Source organism: Rhodnius prolixus, unplaced genomic scaffold (genome assembly GCF_049639745.1).
Source record: "Rhodnius prolixus isolate KJV_2025 unplaced genomic scaffold, Rpr scaffold_26, whole genome shotgun sequence".
In the NCBI taxonomy this organism is placed as follows: Eukaryota; Metazoa; Arthropoda; class Insecta; order Hemiptera; family Reduviidae; genus Rhodnius; species Rhodnius prolixus.
In genome coordinates this window covers 1,221,960-1,249,939 of record NW_027411596.1, presented here as the reverse complement: position 1 = coordinate 1,249,939, position 27,980 = coordinate 1,221,960, and the positions used below count along the sequence as shown (strand labels likewise).

Genomic DNA, 27,980 nt, shown 5'->3' with positions numbered 1-27,980 from the left:
AGAAATTCTAATTTATTTGTTGTATTTGTAGACTACAGGAAAGCCTTTGATTGTGTGAACCACAATTTGCTTTGGCATAAACTAAATTATGTTGGAATGAGTGGCAAACTGATAAGAATCCTTAAACATATGTATGATAATGCAACTTTAAGGGTAAAAAGTGGTGGCTCTGTATCTGATGAGGTAAGTGTAACCAAGGGTGTACTGCAGGGTGAGGTACTTTCTGGATACTTGTTTAGTCTTTTCACAAGTGACATGGAAGAATTCTTTCGAGCGAGAGGTGTCTCGGGTATTCCAATTGCCTCAGATACTGATGTCCTCTTATCTCTTTATGCAGATGATAGTGCTATCTTTGCTGACTCTTTGCCTGATTTAGTAAAAAAAATAGATATCCTTGCTAGTTATGCCAAGACTAACTGCTTAGAGGTGAACTCCATCAAAACAAAAATTGTATATTTTCATAGGGGTCGTGCAAAAAAACTTAAAAAAATGAACTATTTGGGGCAGGAAATTGAACTTGCCCAGTCTTGGAACTACTTGGGAGTTAAATTCTCGGATTCTGGACTCTTTCACCTTCAGTCTAAATTTGCTGCTTCCAAAGCCTCCTCTGCTGTAGGATCTGTTCTGGAGTTGTGTCGAAAGGGAAAAATAACGTCTATGAAAAGCAGGATCAGAGTGAATGATGCTATTTCTTTGAGTACTCTTTGCTATGGAGTTATTATATGGGGACTTCGGTATCTTCCAGCAATAGAAAAAGCACATTTACACTTCTATAAAAAGTTATTTTCTCTAAATAAAAATACCCCTGCATGGTTGATCCGCACTGAACTTACGCTGGACAATTCCAGCTACCGAGTCTTAAAACTTACATTAGCCTGGATTAATAAACTGCTGAGTATGGAGGACAACAGGCTTCCAAAAATATGTTTTTCGCAGCTTAAACATGCTCACTTTAACTACCATAGTTCAATAAAATTTAACTGGTTCTCTCAAATTGATAACTTGCTCACCCAAATTCACTCTAATTCCATTTTATTAGAAACAAATCCTGTCCTTTTTAAAAAATCAATTACACCTACATTAAATAAGTTTAAAGATTTTTTAAAAAATAAAGATTTTGAACTGCTGCTCTCTGCAAAATATAGTCCATTTTATACTAATCTATTCACTCTTACTTATGATAAGGAGCCCTACATTGACCTTAACTTGCCATTTGGCATACTAAAACTTTTCACGCAATTGAGGCTTTCTGGTACATATCAAGTTAAATTAATGGTTAAAAACACCACCTATATCATCAAACCTAAAGAGTTGTGTACAATATGTAATTATAAGGCTGCTGAGGACTTATTTCATTTGATTGTTGTTTGTCCGATATACGAACCACTTCGCAAGCATCATATACCACAGGTTATAAATGTTACCCCACAGCTGTTTCCTAATGTACTAGCCATTAATACTGAACAGGATATAAAAAATCTATACTATTATATTGTAAACTGTTTAAAGATCAGATCGTTTATATTAAATGAATAACTATCAATTTTGATTACTGCCTTTCTTTTCTGAATTTAATTTTCATGTCAATTTTATTGTATTGTATTCTTTTTTTTTGTTTTTCAACTACTTACTCTTGTACAAGCTATTGTAATTTTTGTCATTGGCACTTCTTTTTGTATTGCTTCGCTGTTGCTAATTTCTTGTATCATCAATTTTCTAACTATTTTTGTTTTTCTGCAGTCAATCATTGTGGTCTCTCATTGTTGGATTATCATATGTCTGCTAAACTTGTAATGATGTAAATACCAAACTCTATTTGTATGGGGTTCACCCCGTTGACAAATTATAAATAAATAAAAAATAAAAAAAAATAAGAATAATGGACAAAAACAAATTTAAAAATTAAAAACATCTCGAGAAAGTGTTTTTTGTTTTCAAATGAAACGAATATTTCCAATCGACGAATGTTTGTGAAATAGGTGATAGAGTGGGAGGGATACAGCAGTAAGTAAACCATTTAGGTAATACTATTTTTTAGCTCAGTATTACTTTGTTCGTCGTCATGACATGTACTAGTGATGGGCAGAACGAGTCCGCGTTTGGAGTCGTTGGATTTGAATCAGTTCCAGGGTTGGAATCGATTCCAACAACTCGTTCACTGATTCCAGTCTGTACTTACATTTATACTATGCATTAGTACAAATGTCACGCATTGTAATTAAATAAATCATTAAAAGTTAGCTTTTCCAGTTAATAACAAAACTATATTTCTTTAACACACATTAAGTAGTTCCCTAATTTCCAATTGATCTGATAAATATAAAATTAACAACGTAACCAAATATTAACAAAAATAGGCTAGTCAAATATAAAAATTAAAGCAACTGCAGTTTTGTCGTTATCTAGCTTGACCACTGGAGTTAACTTGATTCAAGAAGAAAAACGGAAATGGGTAGGAAATTATTCCCATAAAAAAAAAATTATAACCCTTCAAACAAAATGATAATTACTCATAAAGAAAGAAGTATTTATTTACAATGAATTGAATATCAAGCTTTTAAAATATCTTATTATTTTATAAAAAGAAAAAGCTGTGTGCCAAATCTTTAACTTAGCGGCTGGACGCTCTTTCTCTTACCTTCATTGGCGAAAGTTAAATCGTGAACATGTTACGACGACGATCAAAGTAATACTGAGCTAAAAAATAGTATTACCTATAATAGTAACTGGTTTACTTACTGCTGTATCCCTCCCACTCTATCAGCTATTTCACAAACATTCGTCGATTGGAAATATTCGTTTCATTTGAAAACAAAAAACACTTTCTCGAGATGTTTTTAATTTTTAAATTTGTTTTTGTCCATTACTCTTATAAAATACGAAGAATTTCAAATAAAATATAATATACAAACACAAATGATCTAGAATGCAGGTGGAATCAGTCGTCGTTGCCATGGGAATGGAACCGTTTAACAACTCCGGTTCCAGCTCCAGCATTTTCTATTGGCTAGATTCAGTGAACGAAAAAATGGAACGAGTCCGGTTTCAAAAGGATTTAAATCTCTCCGGATTTAACTCCACCAATTCCAGTGGATTTAACCAATGAAATTAATGGTGTTGGGCCGGAGTCGTTAAACGGTTCCATTACCATGGTAACGAGACTGACTCCACCTGCACTCTAGATCATTCTGTGATTGTATATTATATTTCATTTGAAATTATTCGTATTTTATAAGAGTAATGGACAAAAACAAATTTTTAAAAATTAAAAACATCTTGAGAAAGCGTTATAATTTTTTTTGTTTTCAAATGAAACGAATATTTAACTACAACCTATTTCCCATCGACGAATGTTTGTGAAATAGGTGATAGAGTGGGAGGGATACAGCAGTAAGTAAACCAGTTAGGTAATACTATTTTTTAGCTCAGTATTACTTTGATCTAGTGTTGGGCTATACGAGTCCGCCTGTGGAATCATTGGATTTGAATCAACTCCAGGGTTGGAATCGATTCCAAAAACTCGTTGAATGTGCGGAAGCTATACAGCGGCGTAAGGATGCTTTTAATAAATACAAAGCTAATCCATGCTTAGATAATTACATTGAATGTAAAAAATTGACTTCTTTGGCCACTCGAATTGTTAAACAAGCAAAAAGGAAAAGTTGGGCAAAATTTTGTGAAAATTTAAATAAAAGTACTCCTATTAAAGACATCTGGAAAAAAATAAAAAATATCTCTAATAAACAAAATAGTTATACTCCTTTGGTTAATGGAGAGTGGGTTCAACATTTTATTAACACACTAACTCCTGAGTTAGCCCAAAATGAAATTAAAATCGAAGAAAACGCGCACATTGATGTTAATGCTAAATATTTAATAGATACTTTTACATTAGCTGAACTTAATAGAGTGCTGAAATCTAGCCCGAACTCTGCTCCTGGTTTGGACCAGATGCACTATTTAATGTTATATCATATGCCGATTAGGGGTAAGATAATATTATTGCAAATTTATAACAGAATGTGGTCCACAGGGCAGTTTCCGGATGAATGGAAGCACTACATTGTTATTCCTTTCTTAAAGCCTAATAAGCCCCCAAATGAAAGTAGTTCATATAGGCCAATATCGCTATCATCATGCGTTTTAAAAACATTAGAAAGAATGATAAAATATAGATTAGAGTGGTGGTGTGAACACTACAATATTCTGCCAATAACTCAGTTTGGGTTTCGCAAAGGAAAAACAATACAGGATTGCTTGTCAGAATTAACCACAGACATTCAGATAGCTCTGTCGTCTAATAAAAGTACACTTGGCCTTTTCTTAGACATTACTGCTGCCTTTGATAATGTACAGTTGCCTATTTTGGCAACTAAATTAAATAGTTTAGGACTTCCTGCTACATTCATTAGAAATATCATTAATCTTTTATCGGGTAGAAAACTCTATATAAAAATTAATAATAAATTATGTGAGCCACGTATAGCTCAGACTGGCCTGCCGCAGGGCGGGGTCTTGAGCCCACTATTATATGCATTGTACGTGAGTAATATCGAAAGGATGGTAGGATCTCAAGTGAAAATCCTGCAATATGCGGACGACATCTGTTTATACACCAGTGATGTAACAATTGATAGTTGCATAAATCATTTAAACGAGACAGTTGGTCGCTTAAAAGAGTGGTCAACTAATCATGGCTTGACGATATCTGCAACTAAAACAGTGGTTTGCCCCTTCACCAGAAAACGAAGGTTACCTTTAGGAGATACAATTTCGTTAGGTGGTTTCTCCTTTCAAGTTGTCAGACAAGTAAAATATCTGGGAATTACATTTGATAAGATTCTATCATGGAAGCAACACGTACAATCTATTGAAACGAGAGTTGGTAAATATTTTAATGTTTTAAGGGCGATCTCCCATCAAAAATGGGGTTCGGACCCAAATATTTCTCTTCTATTTTATAGGACAACTGTACGCAGCATTATAGATTTTGGATCCTTTCTCTATGGTCAAGCAAAAATGTCAACCCTTAAACCTTTACAATTGCTACAAAATAAAAGTTTAAGATTATGTTTAGGATACACTAAAACTACACCACTTGATGTTATGCATTCTGAAGCTGGCGAGCTGCCGGTTAATCTCAGAAGAGAACAGTTATGTCATCGATATGTTCTGAAAACTATGAGCAGGAATGAAAAATTATATAAACAAATTTGTTTATTGAGTATTAAAGATTTACAGATGCGTTATTGGAGATATAAGAACTCACCCGTGCTGTCAGTTAGTTTCACAGAAGTTTCGCATTTGAAACCTCTGATATATATCGCAGACAAATTGCCATATTTCAATGCCAATTCAGAAATAATTTCACAAAATCAGCCGCATGTTAAATTCTTACCAGACTATTCTAATATTCCGCAATCAATAGTAAATAAAGTATTTCTAGATGATATTTCTGAACTATTTCCCTCCACATACACCCTGTTTACCGACGGCTCCAAATTAAATAATGAAGTGGGATGTGCCTATTTTGATCCCAATAGCAATACAAGAAAAATGTTTAAACTGCCTGCCTATTCTACCGTTTATACAGCCGAACTGATCGCCATTCATCAGGCTATGGTATACTCTTATACTTTGGATGCCACAGATATCACCATATTTAGTGATAGTAGAAGCGCCTTAGATGCCCTGTATCATTGGAAGTTGGCATCAGCCAATCATTTAATAATTAACATTGCCGAAGCTCTTTTAAATCTGAAAAATCAAGGAAAGAATATTAAGTTTGGTTGGTGCAAAGCTCACTGTGGTATTAGTAATAATGAAACAGTAGATTTACTTGCTAAGGAGGCCAGTAGTTCTGGTGAGTACTTAGCGATCCCTCTTCCGCCATCAGATTTAAAGGGCTGGGTCAAAAGAAAAATCATGGAAAAATGGCAGTGTAAATTTGAAAATTCGGATAAGGGCTTATTTTATAAAACAATGGTACCACAGGTTAACCATAAAGTATGGTTTAAAGATGGTTATTTTGGTAAAAGAATTGTTACCATAATAAATAGAATGCGAGCAAACCATGGTATTTGTAGGTCATATTTGTTTAGAATAGGTAAATTGGCCTCTCCTCTGTGTAGGAGATGTAATGAAACGGAGGATTTTGAACACGTAGTTATGGTTTGCCCTAATTATAGTAAAGAAAGGGAAAAGTTTTTTAACGAAATCTCAAGATATTGTACTGTTCCCCTCTATTTTAAGGAGATAATATTCTCAAATAATATCTATGTGTATTCGTCTTTGGTAGAATTTATTAAACAATACAATATTTAATACCTACCAGCCAGTTATTGCTAAACACACATACAGTTAGTTGATTGGTTAATAGTGTAAGCACTGATACCATTTAAAAAAAAAAAAAAAAAAAAAAAAAAAAAAAAAAAAAAAAAAAAAAAAAAACTCGTTCATCGATTCCAGTTGCCGTACCTATCCTATGCTTTCGTGCAAATATCATGCAATTTATTAAATGTTTAATTAGTACTTAACTTCATCAGTTAATAACAAAACTACATGTAATTTGCAACAGTTTTAAAAAATATATAATATCTAATGGTTATAGACAACATCAAATAAAATTAGCATTACACAAGAACAAGATTTAAAACAAAGCAGTTTTGTTAATATCCAGCAGGACCACTGGGAGGTTGAAGTTAACCTGCCAGGAGGGGAAATGAAATGGGAAGGAAATAAGGTGTTAAAGGGTATCAAAGATGTTAGTTGGACCTTAAAATATGTACATGCAAACAAATTAAAATATAAAAATAAACATAAACTAAGAAAGATTAACGAAATGAAATTATATTACTAAATATTTAATCATGAATAAAAATTAATAAAACTAAGCCGTCTATAAATACCCCAATACAAAACAAAATGAATAATTTTTATCACAGCATTATCACAGACTAGAGAAGGATTAAAGTTTAATGCTACTTAGAACTAAAGAAATTAATTAATGTAAATTTTTATTCAGAAATAATATCATAGAAACATTGCTCGACTTTAATCTATTGCGTCTGTCAACTAATATTTGTCCAGCTTTAGAGAAAATCCTTTCGCAAGGAACTGAAGTGGCTGGAATACTTAATCTTTTTAAAACAACGTCATACAATCTGGGATATAAGTCTTTCCTCTCTCTCCACCAATCTAACGGATTAGCTTCTCTATTTAAAAAAGGTTCTGCCAAATATTTGTCTAATTCAATTATACTGGCAGATACTGGGGTCTGTTTCGCGTTTAACGTTTTAATTTTTGCATCGAATTCCCGCCAAAGACTAGAAGTAGAAGTTGTGGATGATGGAACATCGGTAGATAACGAAGCTTTCGGAATTTGAATAAATGATAATTTAGTGGCAAGAGAATGGTAAATTTTCCTGAATTTAATGTCGCTCGAAAAACCTTCGTTTTTAAATCGTGGATCTAAAATCATCGATTGACCTATAATTTCTACCGATTCTAAATTGGAAAACCGATTTGAAATATTAGCGCAAATTACTCGAGCCATTGATTGTATTTCAGGTCTGTAATTTGTGTGCAAAAATTTTGAAACGTGATCGGTCATAAAGCGCGAGAATATAATAATTTTAGAAATTGTTATATAATTTTCCGAACTTACTTCGTCCGTAATTTCATTAAATATCTGCAATAATTGAACCGCGCTCTCTAATATTTCCCAATCGATTATTGTAATATTATGTTCACCCTGTAGGTTTAATAAAGCTATGGTCGCGATCAATGGCTGTTTGGTTTTTAAAACGCGATCAAACATTATAAATGTGGAGTTCCAACGAGTGGGAACGTCTTGTTTTAATTTTAATTTTGGGAAACCCATCTGTGTTTGTGTGTTGTGTAGCTTGGTCAGAGAATGAGAACTTCTTTTAAAATATTCTACCAAAGCTTTAATTTTGTCTGTCGTTACGCGAATTTCTGCGATTCCCGAATGGACAACTAAATTTAATGAACGGGCAAAACAAGAAATATGCCTCCAATTGCACTGCTTTACTGCCGAAACAATATTTGCACCATTATCAGTAACAACGGCAGTTACTTTATTGGTGAGTTCCCATTCTTGGACCGTGGATTGCAGGTGTGAGGCCAAGTTATTCGCTGTGTGTCGTTCAGAGTAACTAGTACACTTCAATAAATGTGTTTGTAAATTAGTGTTTTGGTCTATGTAGTTAGTGGGCAGTTATTGCAATAAAGCTTTCATTATTCACCGATGTCCAACAATCAGTTGTTAAACAAACGGCATTTACTTCATTGAATTTACTTTTTAATTTTGATTCTTCCCGCTTATAAATCATTGGGAGTAAACTGTTGGATATATACTTTCGTGAAGGTACATTATAACTGGGGCAAAGCAATTTAATTAATTTTCTGAACTCTTGATCTTCAACAATACTAAAAGGATGATATTCTTTTACTATCATTTTGAGCAATTGTTCATCAATTTCCTTGGACTTACTGGGGTGCAAAGGTTTGATTACTTCTACAAAGTTAGTCAAGGATTTTTGAATTACCGGAGCCTTAAGGGCAGATGAAGAGAGAGGAGCGACATCTGCAACTTCTGATTGGATGGATGCAAAACTAGTAGAGGGAAGCGAGCTTAAATTTTGAGTGTCTGTAGAACTTAAAGGAGTTTTCTTAACAGGGATCTCTTCAGTGCTTTGCTCTGTATTCTTTCTTTTATTGAATGATATACTAGGATGTTTTCTCTTCATATGTCCGAACAAATTACTAGTAGAGCCACTCGTAAAGCCAACGATTTCGTGGCAATACTGGCATTTAGCTTTGACAGAATCAATAGAATTAAAGTGATTCCAAATTTCACTGCGTTTTGGCATTTGTCTGAAATTAATTTACTAAAAATTAATAAAATATTAAATTTAAAAAATAAGAAACAATAGTAAAAAAGGCGATAATAACCCCGTAGTTGATGAGCAAAAAAACAAAAATAAATAAATAAATAAAAAAGGAAAAAATTAACCTAATTTATTAAATATTTCGCTTTTAAAATATTTTCAAATATTCAATAAAGAAAAAAAAAGATAACAATTTTCAAATAATTATTTAATTTAGGAAAATATTAGTCTTTGAAAATATTTTAGAAATCAACAAAACACATGCTCTTCAACTTAATTATGATTTACCACTGGAAAAAAACACCCTTATCTGCTTATCAACAGAAGACAGACACACATGAAATATAGTTATCGGAAGATGAAATTGAAATGGCCCTTATTGCTATAGCTAAATATCTAGAGACAAAAAAATTATACTATCTAAAGAGCGTACTTACTAAAGACTCCCTCCCACTCTTATTACCTATTTCACAAACATTCGGCGATTGGAAATATTTTTTAGCAAAATATTCTATTCTATTTATTCTAAGTAGATTCTTAAGATGATTTTAATTTTTAAAATTTATTTTTGTTTATTACTCTTATAAAATACGAAGCATTTCAAATAAAATATAATATACAAACACAGAATAATCAAATGCGCAGGTGGAGTCAGTCCTCGTTTCCATGGCAACGGAACCGTTAAACAACTCCGGTTCCAGCTCCAGCATTTTCTATTGGCTAGATTTACTAAACGAAAAAATGGAACGAGTCCGGTTTCAAAAGGATTTAAATCACTCCGGATTCGACTCCACCAACTCCAGTGGATTTAACCAATGAAAATGCTAGAGCTGGGCCGGAGTCGTTTAACGGTTCCGTTGTCATGGTAACGACGACTGACTCCACCTGCACACTAGATCATTGTGTGTTTGTATATTATATTTTATTTGAAATTCTTCGTATTTTATAAGAGTAATAGACAAAAACAAATTTTAAAAATTAAAATCATTTTAAGAAAGCGATATAATGTTTTTTTGTATTCAAATGAAACGAATATTTAACTACAAAATATTTCCAATTGATGAATGTTTGTGAAATAGGTGATAGAGTGGGAGGGATACTACAGTAAGTAAACCAGTTAGGTAATACTACATTTTGGCTCAGTTTTACTTTGACCGTCACTCGAACATGTACACGTTTAAACTTACGCCAATGAAGATAAGAGTAAGAGTGTCCAGCGCTTAGTTAAAGATTAAGCACACAGCTTTTTCTTTTTGTAAAATAATGAGATAATATTTTAAAAGCTTGATATTCAATTTTCAGTAAACAAATATTATGAGTAATTATTATTTTGTTTGAAGAGTTAGAATTTTTATGGAATAATTTCCTACCCATTTCCGTTTCTCTATCTTGAATCCTCTTGAAGCAAGTTAACTCCAGTCTTCCAGTGCTTAAGCTAGATAATGACAAAACTGCATTGCTTTAATTTATATTTGAGTAGCCTATTTTTGAGTTACGTTGTTAATTTTATATTTATCTGAGCAATTAGAAATTAGGGATAGTACTTAATGTGTGTTAAAGAAATATAGTTTTGTTATTAACTGGGAAAGCTAACTTTTAATGATATATTTTAGTAAATTTCGTGACATTTGTTCTTATGTTTAATCGTTCCAAACCCTCTGCTGCCTCATTTTCATTTTAATTTGCCTCAATTTTTTGGGGCGGGGCGGAATCACTTTTTTTTAAAATAGGGATTTGAATCAACTCGTTCCACCATCGGACTCGTTCCAGTGGAACGAGTCCGCTCAAATAGCCCATCACTACATTGATCGTCGTCATAATAATAATAATAATAATAATAATAATAATAGTATGGTGTATATTTCCAATTTACAATAAACGTATTGAAGAAAAATTACAATATATAACACAAATGCATGGACTTGGTCCATCAGCAGAGAAGCACGTAACTAAAATTCTAACTTGATACAAAACAAACAAAAAAATAAAATAAAACAAAAATACATAAAATTTAAGAGAAGAAACTAAAAATTAAACTGTTCTATCATAAACTTCCTATATTTACCTGCGCATATACAATACATATTAAGCTGTGCCCAGTCCTTACCATTCAAATACTCTAAAAATTGGGGTTCACCTAATTGTTTTGTCCCAAAACATTTAATTCTGAACTCCCTTAAAACAGGACAAACGGTAATGTAGTGGTAGACATCTTCCACTTGACCCAGATTGCACAAACTGCATAATGCTCTTGCTCACTTCTCCCAATTCTAAAATTCAGTCCTAAGAGCTGACCTCTTACCTTAAAAACATTTTTCATTAAAATAAAATTGTTATCATCTGCTATATAAGGATTTTGTAAACTCAATGACAAATCCTTATATATACTATGATAAACAGAACGATTTGCTTTTGACAATAAACTGCATTTAAATTCATGTTTAATTTTATCTAATAAATTAACTATATTAGGTGAATCACTATAATTTACTTCACAATCATATTTTTTGCATAAATTTATAAAATTCTCGTGCCAAAACAGTTTTTTATTAATGATTTCTTGAGCAAGTAACTTGGTCAACCTGGAATTATCTAATGACAATACTTTATGAATATAGTTGATATGCAGAGATAAAGTAAAGATATATAACGGACTAGCCCCTGTTTCCAAATATATTATATAGTCCGACGAATTTCGTGGAAGAGAGAATATTTTTTTGATGAAAAAGGTGAATACTCTTTCAATAGAAACAAACCGCCTAAAACCCCAAACTTGCGCAGCATAACAAATAACTGCTCTTGAAACAGCGTTGAAAACTTCCAATTTCGCTGATATGGGGACACCATAATTTTTCAATAAGCTGCTATAGGTCGAATTTATTCCAAATTTAGCAGTAGATACTTTTTCTAAGAAATGCTGTCTAAAAGAAAGCCTTGGCGACACTCGAATCCCCAGATTCTTATAGTCATTTACTATTTCTAGATTTTCTCCAAGATATGACCAATGTTCATTTCGCGCTAACCTCCCACCATTTCTGAAAACCATTATTTTCGACTTGGTAAGGTTCACTGATAAATTCCAGCAATCACAATACCGAGACAAATTATTTAACATTCTTTGAAGTATGGAGGGGTGATCAGCCATTATAACAATATCATCGGCGTATAATAAACATTTAATATTTATACCCGCAATACGAATGCCACCTTCTAGGGCCTCATGTATATCATTTATATATAACGAGAACAACAGTGGTGATAACAAGCATCCCTGTTTCAAACCCATTTTCGTTGGAAAGCTTCTCGTAACGCCTACCGGAGTCCACACACAGACCTCGGTCTGTTTATACAAACCTTGTACCGCATTTATGAATTTAGTAGACACCCCCATTGTATGTAATTTATAAAAGATATTATTTCTACTTGGAGAGTCAAACGCCGACTTAAAATCAATAAAACAACAGTATAATTTTTCCCCTTTATTTCTAGTTTTCAATTTAATAATGTTAAGAAGATTAAAAATGTTGTCCACTGTGGAATATCCTTTTCTAAATCCAGCTTGGTATTCCAGCAAAACATTATTTTCAGTTACCCATGCTTCTAACCTCTGCAAAAGCAAACCAGTAAATAATTTAGAAATGCAGTCCAAAAAAGAAATCCCTCTGTAATTCCCAGCAACATTTACATCTCCTTTTTTAAGGAATGGAAAAATAATTGATCGCGAAAAACTCGCCGGCACATCTGACGATTCATAAATGTAATTGAACAAATTCAGTAATTTCTCCAAAAAATGTTGTGTACTATACTTATAAAATTCAAAAGGAACGCGATCAAGACCGGGCGCTTTTCCAATCTTTACCTTATTTATTACTTTTAAAAACTCCTTATAACTGAATTCTTTATCCAAGACCGCTACCACTGTTAAAGGCGCTGCAAAACTTATTAAATTCGAATGACCTGCAGGATTTAACAAACTGCTAAAATGCTCTATCCATTCCTTATTTTTAATTGCGGGTGAACAGATAAAATTCTTATTTCTCAATTCTTTAATAACTGACCAAAAATCTTTAGAATTCTGAACCTTCTTCAATTGCTCATTCAATGCCAAAAAATAGTCTCTCTTTTCATTTTTACATATAAACTTGTATTCTCGATTACAAATAGTATACTTGTTTTTGATAAACCCTAACCCACTTTTTCTAAACAGATGTAAAAGCCTAAAACATTTATTTCTTAATTGTTTACATTCCATATCGTACCATTTTTGTTTTGTTCTTCCATTATTAACAGCTCTTTGTTTACAATTACCCAAAGTGGATGCATCTCTAATCATTTTAATAAATACATCTATTGCTTCTTGTGTATTTAATGGGATATTATTATTACAATTAACAATTTTTTGCAGTTTGTTACCAAAATGTTTGTCATCAGATACGGTCCAAGTTAATTTAGGGAGAAGCGGTAAAAGTGTATTCTTTCTAAAATCTGTATTCAAACTGAGAGACAAATGAAGCGGCATGTGGTCCGAAAACAATTGCGGTACCACACAGAAATCACTGACTAATCCAGCTAAATCATAAGATACACAACATAAATCATTTACAGAATTCCCAGGTCCACCAATAAATGTAAACTCCCCATCTGGGCCACTTGGCGTCCTACCATTTAATATAATTAAATTACATTCATCGCACATACCTACAAACATTTTACCTTTATTGTTTATTACAATATCTTTTGATTTCCTATCTATGCTTAATCCTAGTCTACCATCTACAAGATCTGCCGGTATAGACTGCAAATCAGCCACTCTAACATTGAAATCCCCTAACAAAATAACATTACCAGAAATTTTATGCAAAAAATTAGCTAAACGCTCAAATTCATCATTCCACTTATCTCCACTAATATATGCAGGTAAAATATAGGTTTCTTCCGTATCAATCTTAAAACGCACTGCACTAAAACCGTCTAAAATAATAAAATCAAATAATTTGGATATTTCACAGTTGATTCTAATCCCATACAAGCAACCTTGTTTAGCTCTCCCGAATTTATTATCTCTTTTAGCTCCTATCCAGCTTAATTTATACCCACTAAAATACTTTTCGAACCTAAAAAAATCTTTGTCTTCAATAAATGTTTCATAAAGAAAAAATAAATCATACCCTTTTACAAAATTAAAAAATTCTGGTTGATCCTCCTTATTTTTTAAACCAGCCACATTGTAACTCAAGATAGAACAAACATACTCACGACAGCAAAAACTTGTTTCTCTACAATGCTTACTAACTTCAGCAAGGTTGGCTTCATTTTCTAACCCAGATTTCCCTCCTTCTTCTCCAAAAAGTTTTTTAAGAGCTGTAGGTCCTGTTCCCTGGCAATAACTCCCTCTACATCATCCCAAAAAAATTTTCTATCTTGATAAATCAAAAAATGATTTCTCACCAACACCTTAGCCTCCTTATCCTTATCCAATATCCTTTTCTTCACTTCCAGTAAGTTTTACCTTTTTTGCCTATCCTGATAAGACAGATCCCTGTTGATCCATATTCCAGTCCCTCTTAGTTTCTTTGCGTTCCGTAATACCAGTTGTACATCAGAAATTTTCAAAAACTCAACCAAAATGCTCTTATTTCGTCCAATGGGCAATATTCTATCAATCATCAAATCATTTACACCTAATGCTCTATTTAAAAAATCCTGCACTGCCATAATTTTATTTTCTGTAACACTGATCTCCTCCAAACCGCCTATTATTAAGTTTTTAGATTTCGACTTCCTTAACAGAAATTCGAGATTTCTTTTAATCTCCTTATTTTCCTCTTTCAAATGCACAATTTCCGCTTTCAAATTTTTATTATCACTTATAATTATTTCTAATTTTTCTTCTATGACTTTAAAGTCATTCTTAAATGTTGCCAATTTTGAATCAAGCATTTCACTTATTCTATTTAACAACTTATCGTCTACAACATCCAATGAGCGCGGCATTTTTTTACTATCTATTTCTTCTGGAGAGCTATTACTTCTTCTTCTTTTACTAAAACGTTCAACACTTGTTTTACTTTCACTTACACTTTTTATCGCTCCATCACTCATAACCAGTAATCAAAACATATAATCAGCATTGAACTAATTATATAAAAATCTATATTCTTCTATTCTTGAATTTACCACTAAATACTTTCATTTATATTTTAAATTATTAAACGGTTTTAATTCAATTTCTTGATACAAATCTAAACGGAAAACTAAAAAGCAATAATAAACATGTAAATGTTCATAGAGCAATAAATAACCTTGACTTATATCTCTTCTCTTCTCATGAACACAGTTCTCTTCTCTCAACTATAGGCTGAACTTTAGCACAAAAGTTAACAACACTTATCTATTTCAAATTTAACTTTTAATTTTTCCACACTTATTACTAAATATTCCTCCTCCAAAATTCTCCAAAGTACACACAATAGTTTAATACACCAATACGAAAAAAAACTGCGTTCAAATCACACCAAAAACCATTAAAAAAGAACAGAAATATGCAGAGCAACAGATTTCAAGTGTTCACAACAACTGCTAGCGTGCAACTCTGATCGTCGTCATGACATGTACACGATTTAACTTTCGCCAATGAAGATAAGAGAAAGAGCGTCCAGCCGCTAAGTTAAAGATTAAGCACACAGAATTTTCTTTATGTAAAATAAAATATATTAAATAATATGTAAAGCAACTACAGCATTGCTTTTTAATTAATGAGATGGGTGTGCCTGGTGTTTCTTTGCAAGGTTCGCAATGTTGGGAACGAAATTATTTTTCCTTCGACTCCCTGTCTTAAATCGACCCCTACTTTTGTTTAGAAATTAACAAAATAATAAAATGAATATTATTTTAGAATTGATATTCTAAAAAAATCTTGGAACTTATTTTATTCTTCAAGCATCAGTATTTAAGCTCGCCAGGTTTTGTATTTTGGTGTGGATTCCTCTTACAAGTTGGAATCTGTCAGTGAACTTCTACATAGTAGCCTCAAGTCAGTTTTATTTTAGTGTAAACGACTACAGTATTAATTATTTTCATTTTAATTTGCCTCAATTTTTTGGGGCGGGGCGGAATCACTTTTTTTAAAAATAGGGATTTGAATCAACTCGTTCCACCATCGGAATCGTTCCACTGGAACGAGTCCGCTCTAATAGCCCATCACTATAATGTACATACAGTCGAGAATAACACAATAATGATATTAAGATATAGGAAGCGCGTAGCTTCTCCCTTTGCCCCACTCTTCCAGTAGTGACAACCAAGACTTGCTGAATGCTAGATATTTTATTTCCTTAACAGAAAACATACCGCACGTCTATTTTAAAGAACTCATCGCACAATCTCTTTTCTTATTTTAATCTCTTAATCTAATTTCTTTCTTCAGATTCTTAAAAAAAAAATTAATATTATTGTTTTTAGTTTCCAAAATGTTTGTAAAACATTAGCAAGATTATGTATAAAATGATGTTCCTTAATAAAAATTTTCTCCCATTCGTCAGCATTTGGGAGAAAAAAAAATACTTTTTTTTGTATTATTTATTTTATTTTGTAAATAAAAATTATCGGTTGAAGTTCATTCTCCGACGAAATTGATTTTTACTTTACTTTAAGTAGTAGTCAATAATTAAAAATATGTAATAATTAATCTGGGTTAATATTAAATAATGTACTTTTCTTCAACATGAATGTAAGTGATCTTCCCACATTAAAACTGTCCGGTAGGACAGTTGTATAAGGGTTGATCGTCAAAAACTGCACGAAAAAGCGTAACGTTAAAAAACTCCCAACTTTGACAATTTTTTTTTATTTTTTTATAAAAGATAAAATTCTCAAATTTTCTTTAAAATAAAGGGCAAATCATCCTTTACAACTGTAATTTTTTTGCAACAACATAGATATAATAAATTTCGAGAAAAAAGTTGCTGAAAATGAGCAAAAACGGCATTTTCAAAAATGGTTGTTCTTCTTGTTCTTGTTGTTGTTGTTGTTACCTTTTTTGTAAACTGCGAGCGCCTAAACGCGTGAACCGATTTTCATGAATGAGGTGTCATTCGATTCGGAATTTTATGTAGATGGGCCTTTTGGGGGTCTCGACGCTATACATTGAATGGGAGAGGAGTTAGCCCCTTTTATGTAAGGCTCCCTCGAAAATTATTATTACTGATTACTCTGTAAATCTTGGCCCGATTTTGATAAAATTTGGTAGGATGATAGGGTTAGGGCTCCCCTACGTAACATTAAAGCGGCGATCAGCTCTTACACTTGTTAAGGGGAAGTATGGCAATCGTTTCAAATTATCGACACGTGAACCGATTCTCATGAATGAAGTGTCATTCGAATCGAAATTTTGTACAGATTTGCACTTTAAAAGTCTCAACGCCGTGCCTCATAAGGAGGGGAGTTTGCCCCACCCAAGTAAGGCCCTTTCTAAAACTATTATTACCAATATTTCCATAACGCTTAGTCCGATTTTGATAAAATTCAGCTCGATCAAGTGGTTAAAGCTCCTTTACGTGGCTGTGAGGTGCCATCATGCTCTCGCACCTACTAAGAGGAAGTACTGCAATCGTTTAAATTATCAATGAGTGAACCGATTTAAATCAATGAATTGTCGTTCGATTAAAAATTTTTTGCCTCTTTGCCTAGAAGTACTGCAATCGCAGTTTATTTTTCTTGCTCCTCTTAAAAGGAAGTACTGAAATCGCAGTTTAATTCAACTATTTACGTACAAATACCTTCCTACTTTATTCAAAACGCTTTCTAAAAAAAATTGTTATTGAGGATGGTTTGGGCACCGCAACTATAATCATTCTTTAAAATGATCTCTCCAGTGGTAGTTACGGTTCCGACTTAACACCTTATCAGGTAATAATGATAGAATTGCTTATTCCAAATTTAAAAAAATCTGTAAAGCAGATATGTAACTTTGCAAAAAGGAAAGTCTATCCAAAAGGTACAAAAATTTCCTTAACAAAAACTTACACCTTTTGGCATTTATTCAACCCTTATACTTAACTTTTTAAACTGTAAGTTTTTGTTAAAGAGTAATAATATTAAATTAAATGATATAATAAAATAATATTAAATGATAATATAATAAAGAATATTAAAATCATAATAATCAAAATAGAGAAAAGAAAGATAATGTTCCTGGAGGCAGCCTTCGCTAATTTGTCGGCCATCTCATTTCCAACTGTGCCTTTATGTGCAGCAACCCAGCAAAAGTGAATAATCCATCCCCGAAGAAGAAGCGCTGATAAGACCTTTCGCGCACTTTCATAGAGTGTACGATTGTTACCTGCATTCCTTAAACAATCCAATGTCACCATACTGTCAGTTTTAATTGCCACAGTTCTGGCGGCCAGGTCATTAGGCAAGTCGAACTGAATAAAATTTTTCAGAGCCTTCAAAACCGCTAGGGCTTCGGCTTGGTTATTACTGCAGCAATCTTCTAAACGAAACTGTTCGGTACTGATAACTTGGTCATCCAAATAAATTACAACAGCAGCACCAACATGGATGTCATCTTTGCTGCCATCAGTAAATACTGTGTACCTATATTGAAGGTCCATGTCAATGCTTTGCACCGGCGGAACACTTCCCGGGTTAGCCATTCGCTGGAAAGAACTGGCAAGTCTACATTTAAAACTGGACGATGAATTTGGTGAAAACAATGGTAGTCTCTTGGTAATCTCTTGAATTTTAATAATTATGGGCAAAGTATCACACATTAAGCAGGCAGACTCATAAAACATAGTGCGAAATCCTCTAATAGCTTTAATTACCATAATTCTGTGGGTTCTAATTAACTTAAGCCTAAGCGAAGAATGTTTCAATGCACCAATCGAAGCAGGAGCGCCGTATGTCATTATCGGAAATACAATAGCGTCATGAATAATCTTCAGTGCATTACATCCAAACCCCAGTACACTCTGGAAATTCTACGGAACAAATTAGCCACGCTTAACATTTTGTTGCATACACTTTCTACTTGGGGTTTCCAAGAAAATCAAACACAATACCTAAGTATTTAATTCAGTGACTGTTTCCAGTTCGGCTCCATCTAGATGTACGCATACGCTAGGAATTTTCTTTCTCTTTGTTATATATAACGTCTTACTCTTACTGGAATTAAATTTTACCTTTGTTTCGAAAGACCATTGAGCTATTTGGTTGGTACATATATTAGCGCTTCCTTCTATCTCCGTTGAGTCATTTCCCACAACAATAATCATAAGATCATCCGCAAAGGCAGCCACGTGACAGTTCGACGGCATTGGATATTTCAAAAGTCGGTCAAACATAATGGTCCAGAATGCAGGGCCGGAAACCAATCCTTGGACACCCCTTTGTAACCATTCGAGTAGCAGAATAAGATTGATATGAAACAGAAGCCCATCGCTCCCGAAAATAACTTTTAGATAAAGCAAACAAATTTTTGGGGCAATCTTCTCTCTTTAACTGCAATAAAATCTCAGGCCACCAGGCCGAGTCAAATGCTCCTACGTCAAGTGAAATCAACAATACATCCTTTCCTGTCTCAACATTAGTCCCAACAATATTACTTACATATACCAGAGCGTCATCAGTCCCAATCTGTGGTCGAAATCCAAACTGATAAGAGCTTAAAATTTTGTTAGAATAATAATAGTGCATAATCCTACCAATAAATAACTTTTCAAGTAATTTACTAGCAACCGGCAACAAGCTTATGGGGCGGAAATCTGAAACCTTCTCGAAGGAGTTTTTCCCAGGCTTCGGAATGATCACAAGCTTAGATCTTTTCCAAATTTTTGGAAATATATCTCGTGACAAGCACTCATTAAATATTGACAACATGAAGTTTGGAAATCCATCGATGACCACCCTCAGAATATCACAGGTGATTCCATCATCTCCGGGAGTTTTCTTCGGATTCATTGAACCAAGAGCATTAGAGACCTCACTCTCGCTAAAGGGTACATCCAATGATGTGCTAATGTCATTTGCTGCAACATTTCTGCACATACGATGATAATCAGCATCATCATGGAAACTATCCCGAGGAGCGTAACTGTCTAACAAAACTTCAAGTCTCTTGTAGTCCATTAGTGAATGTACCATCCGATTTCTGAATAGTCGAAAGAATAGGCTGCGCTTTGAGCTTTACAGCAGCAATTTGATAAGCTGCATTCCATGGGTTACCATTTACACTATTACAAAAATCTATCCAGGTTTTCAGTTTTTCATCTTTTAGCTTCTTAGCATATAAATGTTTTAATTTAAAATATTCAGTTTTGCGTTGTTGCCTTAGGAGTTCGTCACTATACGTTCTTTGAAACTTACGTCTTTGTTTATTCACTTCCTTACGCAGATCGTCTAACTTTACTCCACCATGGAATTTCTTTTTGCAACAAACTGTTTTTTTTTTTTTTTTTTGTTTAAAACCAAAGCCTTTTAATCAATTAAAGTTCCATGAAATTTACCAACAAAGCTTTCAAAGTCCCGCACATTTTTCATAATGTTAGACAATTTGATATCCAAATTATAATTTATATTTTGTTCTATATTTGTATGTGCAAAAGCTAATTTTTCCAATTCATTTCTAAGAGAAGAAATAGAGAAACCAGTATTCTTTTCAGTTATTTTATATCGAAGCAATTAGAAGAGTTCCCTATTGTTTGAGATGTATCTATGTTGTCAACTGAAAACGTAATAATTTTTTTGATCTGATAGACTATCTTTACATATTTTCCAATTAAATATTCTATTAGTTGTATGAATTTGGGCATACGAGGACGTTTTTCTGCGTCGGGATCGACGACCGCGCAACGCGTCATCATGACGTCACAAGCCATACCCCTCATCATAATTTTATGGTCCAGATGGACGAGGGGTTAGGGGTGTGACGTCATATTGACGACACAATACGTCACGATGACGCAAATTAATAGAGGTATTTTCCTCCTACGTAACAAGGAACGCAAGTCCTACGTCACAAGGTATACCCCCTCCCCCTTTATGAGTGCTAGAGAGAGAGAGAGAGAGAGTGTGTGTGTGTGAGAGAGAGAGACATAATATGTAATAAAAAATGCATGCACGAGGAGTGCGCATCTGTCCTTATCCCAATTATTATAATTTTTTTTTTAAACAAGGATCGTACACACTCCGTTTTTTTGTGTACATTATTATTAATACACTTTGACCTTGTGCCTGCTAAATCAAGGACATATCCTGTGTACATCTATTAGCACATATTTAAGAATATTAGTATAATGGGGTTATGATTAAATAATAAAAAACAAAATTTGTACCTTTTTGTTTTTAATCTTATAGAACTATTATTATTTAGCTCATCTTATCCATTTATTTGTACATCATCATCATCATCATTGTAACACCTCAATAAAAAGCGAACGCATCTTTTTAGATGGCATGAAAAATGGGTGATTATAATAAAAACAAAAATGTTTTAAATATATACATGTTTTATTTCATGTAGTTTACAAGCCAATATATACAACGCTATTTATATAAAACTAAAATTATTTACCTTTTTAGACAAAAACACTTCGATGTAATTACAATGGTAAAGTGCTGCTAATAATATTAAAACATAAACTAGAGATATGACAGCATTTGCACGTATCAGGGCCCTCCACACATTTCGGAGTGGACCAAACACAATTCAAATAGTGAAAGTCTTTATAATCGCTTTTTTGCACAAATGTCTGCGATAATGTTTCCAATTCCTGTAGTTTAACGTATAATAGCATAAAATCAAGGGCATTCTCCTTACTATTTGTTAAGCTGGAGAAATCCTGTTGAAATTGGTGATAGAAAGGGTGAACATGACAAGCTTCCATTCTTCCATTTTGTTACCTTTTTAAATAACGATCGTAATACAACTGAACACACTTGTGGTGTAGGGGGCTAACTATGGGTGGGGGAGATGGTCCACACTAAATAGTGGGGTTGTAATGCAATTAAAGCACCAAAATAGTTTGTCACAAATAATACTGGATAGAAGAAGATTACCATTGTTTGTGCACATGGTGGTGCAGTAAGAATGCCAGAAAATGCCGGTAGGATGCGGTGTGAGCAAGTTACAACATTGAACACAAAAATTATAATTGGAATTGCTATCGGTCAATAATATGTCATTATTAGTAATATTATGGGAAAGAATGTTAAGTTTTTTATAATAATACATTTTAATAGTTATTCTAATCGATTTAAAATGTTGTAAAAATAAAGAAGTATTATCTGGAAAACAATACGATATAGCAATATAATCTGACACAGACATGCGTTTACCAGCATTGAATTCGATATTTTCAAAACAATTCAAATCGATAAAACATGGTTTATAAGTATCTATACAATAATAGGAGTATTCATCGATTAATTTACATTTAATAGTTTTGGGTATTTCCAATAGGGAAATATCACTTCTTCTATTTACAGACTTACATATTTCAATCATACTTATATCTAACAGTGAAATTGGTTGGAAATACCTCTCATCATCACATGTAAAGCGTAAACATAGATTGGCTAAAGTGTGCATGTTGTTGTTGTTATGTGTCTAGCCGATAGTGACCAAACGGAAGCGTGTTTATGCCATCGCCTAAAATAAAACGTTTATCATCAAGCGAGGATAAACTCATTTTATTACAATCAAAGGTGAATAGTTGATGTTTTTTAGACAGTATAGTTTTAAACGAGGAATATAGAACACAATCTCTATTATGTAAGATATTTAAATAGTCAGAAAATGTGATCTTATTAACGGCACTCCGTTTGATACCTTTCACCTTCTTTATAATTCCTCATTTAAATATTCTAAGGCTATACATTTTCGGCCTTAATGCAACCACCTCTTCAATAGGATCACCACCAGTCTCATCGGAAAATTTGCCCAACACCTTCTTATTGTGATTTGAGAAACATTTGTGTGTAGGCGGGTAGTTGGAAGTGTCAAAGTGTGCTTTTAATACTATTAGGTCCTCATAGACATCGGCGGTTTCAATTTTATAAAGATATGAGTCTGTGTCGGAATAGAGGAGGGTTAATGATTTAGGAGTATAGTGTTTTAACATGACCTGGTAATGGAAATGATACATGTAATGTTTGGAAAGTTCTAAAATGGAAAATCCAACGTAAATGGGCCGATTAAAGTAAATGGACTCTTTGTGCAGATGAACGGAATGAAATTCGGCAATTGTACTTTGAGGTTGCAGTTATTATGGGCCACGCAGATGAAGTCACCCGTAAGGTGATCATGATGGTGAACTCTCTTCTCTAACCCGTTGAACGCTTGTTCACAAATGCCACAATATGTGGCATTAGCAAAATCCTCCTGTTGTTGGTGGGATAGTGCGTTCATTGGAATGATCACCTTATATAGGGCTTCCATATCTTTAACAACGGAATGTAAATATTCCATAAATTGCTGGACCGCATCATCGCCCGTATATAAAAAAATGTCTTTTTGATAGCTGGCTAGCGTAGAGACCCCCTTAGCCCCCACACTGCAAACCTGGTGTTTATGTGTTTGTCTGGACCATGATGTGGATGAACATCCGGGTTCGCTGTGCACGGGTAAAAGTAGGCACTCAAAGTCTGCATAGATAACTATGGGTATGTGTTGTTTATGGTGGTAGTTTGTAAACTGTAATTGTGCATTTTCCGTGGGCATGCGAATGTGACATGGTTTGTGTTGATTACAGAAAAGTTGATGGGCGGCTAATCGTTCCTCGGCTGTTTTCCCATCCACTGTTCTATAATCACGAGTGAATGATTTGAAGCATCGTTTACACATAACAACACCACCATGATGGTCACTAAGTTGGGAAGATATAAGCCGTGAGAGATTTTTTATTAGGCAATAATGAGAGGTATTTAAATTACAGAGAAATAAAAGGTCAAAGTGTTCTACAGCCGCTAAATTTGAACTAACCATCAGAGCAAAAACCTGCTTCTCCTTCTCGGTTAGAGAATAAACATTAACCGATAAATTATTATCTTTCTCAAACCTAAGTATATCTTTTAAAGGTGTGGGAAAGGAAATATTATCGAAGTTGTAATAGTGGTTAAGTTTTCTATACATGGTTATACGGTGGGGTTTCTCCAGTTGACGAGATAGAATGGCGTATTTAAAGCATTAATCGTCAGTATTGCATATATTGACAATTGCTTCTTTATTGGCTATTTTCTTTGGTAAAGGAATGTACGCTCTTCCACCTAACGGGCGATATTTAGTCAATCGGAGGACAAGGGAATCTACGGAATGTAATTTCCAACCTGATCCACTTGTTTCAAATTCCTGTAGTTCGCTCAAAAGTTTTGCAAAACTTCTTTGAAGGTAGTGAATTAGGTTGGTGCTAGCGTCGATAATCTATATCGAGGTTTTAAAATTTGCATCCGTATATTGTTCAAGATCAGAATTCCTATATCGACTATCTCTTTAACAAAAACTTACAGTTTAAAAAGTTAAGTATAAGGGTTGATTAAACGCCAAAAGGTACACAAATCAGCAAGTACCCAACATTTCATTAATACTTCATTAATATTTAAGTAATTCTACTGCATTAATTTTCATTAATATTTTTTTGAATTTATTAGATGTTTCACAGACCCTTATGCTGGCCATTTTAATCTACAAAATATTTGTTCAAGTAGAACACCATTTAACTTAGATTGACTGTAATATCTAATCAACAAACTATTAATCACAGGTTAAAAAGAAAAACTTTATTAAAAAAAATAAAAAAAAAATATAAGGCTAGAAAATTCAAAAACTTTTTTAAAAAAATGCTTACACCAACATTCATCAATGATTTCATTTATTTATTTTTATTTTTAGATAAAAATCGTTGGTTTAAGTTCATTCTTCGATTAAAGTAATTGTTATTTTATGAAGTAGTCAAACGTTTATAATAATAGGTAATAATTAATCTGGCTTTATAGAAAATAATATAGTTTTCTTCAATTACATTCTCAATCTAGGTCTTCTCACAGTATTATATATTTGGAATATAAGATAAATAAGATATGCATATTTTTATGACAGCTAACATAATTATTCCATATTTTACTATAAGTAAAATTAGAGGGACTACATTAAATTACAATTGAGAAATGAATAATTATTGTTGAATAATTTACTTGATATTACCTACGCGTTATTTGTGCTCACAAATACTTCGGAAAGACGAATTCTAGACTGAAATATTGTTTTAAATCCATGATTCAAATTTAAATAGTAGCCGACTCTACTTAGTCTTTTTCTACTTTAACGTGCATGTACATACTCGTACATACATGTGACTACTCAGAATAAAGAGCATAATAAAGATAAATCAGAAGAATAATTTGGAATAAAGCTAAAATAAAGTACCTATTTAATTATGAAGATATAATATACATTTTATAATAATTAGAACAAAAAAATAAAATATGAATGAACAAAGGGAAGGGATTAGCTATGCGGTTAGCGTATTGGATTCCCACGTGGAGGTTCCGGGTTCGAATCCAGCTGCAGACCCTTAGATTTTCTCTTTCTAAGAGCTTCTTACAGCTCACTGTCCGGGTGATGGACAATGTTGTCTGTAACGAGAGAACACTGTCCGGAGGCCGGCAGTGCACTGAAAAAAGCTCCGGGCGCCAATAACCTTAGATGTTGAAGCGATTTAAATAATAAAAAAAAGAAAAAGAAAATGAATGAACTGGCCAGCATAAGGGTCTGTGAAACATCTAATAAATTCAAAAAAATATTAATGAAAATTAATGCAGTAGAATTACTTAAATATTAATGAAGTATTAATGAAATGTTGGGTACTTGCTGATTTGTGTACCTTTTGGCGTTTAATCAACCCTTATACTTAACTTTTTAAACTGTAAGTTTTTGTTAAAGAGATTTTTGTGCCTTTTGGATAGATTTTCCTTTTTGTATGTTCTTCAAAGTTACATATCTGCTTTACAGATTTTATTAAAATTGGGAATAATAAATTTTAATTGTATCATTATAACCTGAAAAGGTGTTAAGTCGGAGTTACTACCACTGGAGAGATCTTTTTAAAGAATGATTATAGTTGCGGTCTCCAAACCATCCTCAATAACAATTTTTTTGAGAAAGCATTTTGAATAAAATAGGAAGGTAATTTGTACGTAAATAGCAAAATTAAACTGCGATTTCAGTTCTTCCCTTTAAGAGGAGTAAGAAAAATAAACTGCGATTACAGTACTTCTTTCTAAAAGGCAAAGAGGCAAAGATTTTGAATCGAACGACAATTCATTCATGTAAATCGGTTCACTCATTGATAATTTTAACGATTGCAGTACTTCCTCTTAGTACGTGTAAGAGCATGATGGCACTTCACAGCCACGTAGAGGAGCTTTGATCACTTCTTCATGCTAAATTTTATCAAAATCGGACTAAGCGTTATAGAAATATTGGTAATAATAGTTTTAGAAAGGGCCTTACCTGGGTGAGGCAAACTCCCCTCCTTATGAGGCACAGCGTCGAGACTTTTAAAGTGCAAATCTGTACAAAATTTCGATTCGAATGACACTTCATTCATGAAAATCGGTTCACGTTTCGATAATTTGAAACGATTGCTATACTTCCCCTTAACAAGTGTAAGAGCAGATCGTCGTTTTAATGTTACGTAGGGGAGCCCTATCCCTGTCATCCTACCAAATTTTATCAAAATCGGGCTAAGATTTACAGAGTAATTAATGATAATAATTTTGGAGGGGGCCTTACATAAAAGGGGCTAACTCCTCTCCCATTCCATGTACAGCGTCGAGACCCCTAAATGGCACATCTACATAAAATTCCGAATCGAATGATACCTCATTCATGAAAATCGGTTCACGCGTTTAGGCGCTACGTTGTTTACAAAAAAGGTAACAACAAAAACAACAACAAGAAGAAGAAGAACAAGAACAAGAACAATTTTTGAAAATGCCGTTTTTGCTCATTTTCAGCATCTTTTTTCTCAAAATCTATCAAATCTAGGTTGTTGCAAAAAAATTACAGTCATAAAGGAGGATTTTCCCTATATTATGAAGAAAATTTGGGAATTTTATCTTTTATAGAAAAAGAGAAAAAAATTGTCAAAGTTGGGTGTTTTTCAACGTTACGCTTTTTCGTGCAGTTTTTGATGATCAACCCTTATACAACTGTCCTGCCGGACAGTTTTAATAAACACATTCAAGGAAGATGGATGATTTAAAGGTCAATAGATCTTCTCTGGCTTTAAGTAAATACTTTAATAGTACCCCGTGTTTATCTAGTAAAAATAGCACAGGGTCTTTATATTATTAGTATTTTTAATGCATATATTCTGAGCCGATCTATTTAAAGCGGCAATCACCACACCATCCTGTAAAGGAACGGATAATAGGCGATATTTCTTTTGATTTTGTACATTCCCTCCTCCAGTCCTAACTGGGGTTGTTGTTGTTGTTGTTGTTGTTGTCATCGTCACATGCAGTACAATCTGAAGAGACATGATTTAATAATGACACCAAATTGGGTAATATACTAGCACAGTTTGGACATTTCCTGGGTGAACATGTCAAAACATGTGCCTTTAAGGTGAGCAAAGTGTGGAATATACTACCACATTTGGGGCATTTCTTTGGCGAACATGTCGCAACATGTCTCTTTAAATCGTACGGTCTGGAGAAACTTTTCCCACATTTAACACAGGCCGGATTAGACATAATGAACTTACAAAATAAAACTATTCTTTGGTCGCCTTCTTCTTCTTCTGCTTCTTCTTCGCCGGTTCCTCCTCCTCCTGTTGTTGTTGTTTGGATGCTTCGAATGCTATCATGTAACACTTGCTTGTCTTGCTTATCCCCTTGTAGATAAGGGACAAATCACCATCTTCAAAGAAAAATTATTTTAACTACATAGGTAAGAAAAAAGTAAAAATAAATAAAAAGTATTTTAAATACCCATATAATGTTGTATATCCTGATCTGTGATAGAGGATGTATAACGCCTCGGTAAAAAAATCCAAGACGTTGTAT

The 27,980-nt window shown here is 33.3% G+C and overlaps 2 protein-coding genes and 1 pseudogene across 2 annotated transcripts; all 3 read right to left on the bottom strand.

Annotated features, from left to right (window-relative positions):
* Positions 1–6,463: 6,463 nt before the first annotated feature.
* LOC141452014 (E3 SUMO-protein ligase ZBED1-like) lies at positions 6,464–9,339 on the bottom strand. The gene is made up of 2 exons (XM_074123837.1): positions 8,571–9,339; positions 6,464–8,185 (listed from the first exon to the last, which is right to left on the bottom strand). Exons 1-2 carry the CDS (start codon positions 8,892–8,894, stop codon positions 7,004–7,006), a joined length of 1,506 nt encoding a protein of 501 aa, XP_073979938.1. The 5' UTR covers positions 8,895–9,339; the 3' UTR covers positions 6,464–7,003.
* A 13,230-nt stretch (positions 9,340–22,569) lies between these two features.
* LOC141452035 (uncharacterized) lies at positions 22,570–25,764 on the bottom strand. The gene has a single exon (XM_074123856.1). The coding sequence runs from the start codon at positions 24,043–24,045 to the stop codon at positions 23,077–23,079; it is 969 nt and encodes a 322-aa protein (XP_073979957.1). The 5' UTR covers positions 24,046–25,764; the 3' UTR covers positions 22,570–23,076.
* Positions 25,765–27,098: 1,334 nt separating this feature from the next.
* On the bottom strand, positions 27,099–27,685 carry LOC141452036 (uncharacterized; annotated as a pseudogene).
* Between the last annotated feature and the right edge of the window lie 295 nt (positions 27,686–27,980).

Excerpts from the sequence above, each read along its gene's own strand:
- LOC141452035 (XM_074123856.1), bottom strand. The coding sequence starts at position 24,045 with ATGTATAGAAAACTTAACCACTATTACAACTTCGATAATATTTCCTTT.
- LOC141452014 (XM_074123837.1), bottom strand. The coding sequence starts at position 8,894 with ATGCCAAAACGCAGTGAAATTTGGAATCACTTTAATTCTATTGATTCT. Across the intron at positions 8,186-8,570 it reads CATCTGCCCTTAAGGCTCCG|TGTACTAGTTACTCTGAACG; the intron begins GTAATTCAAAAA and ends CATTTATTGAAG.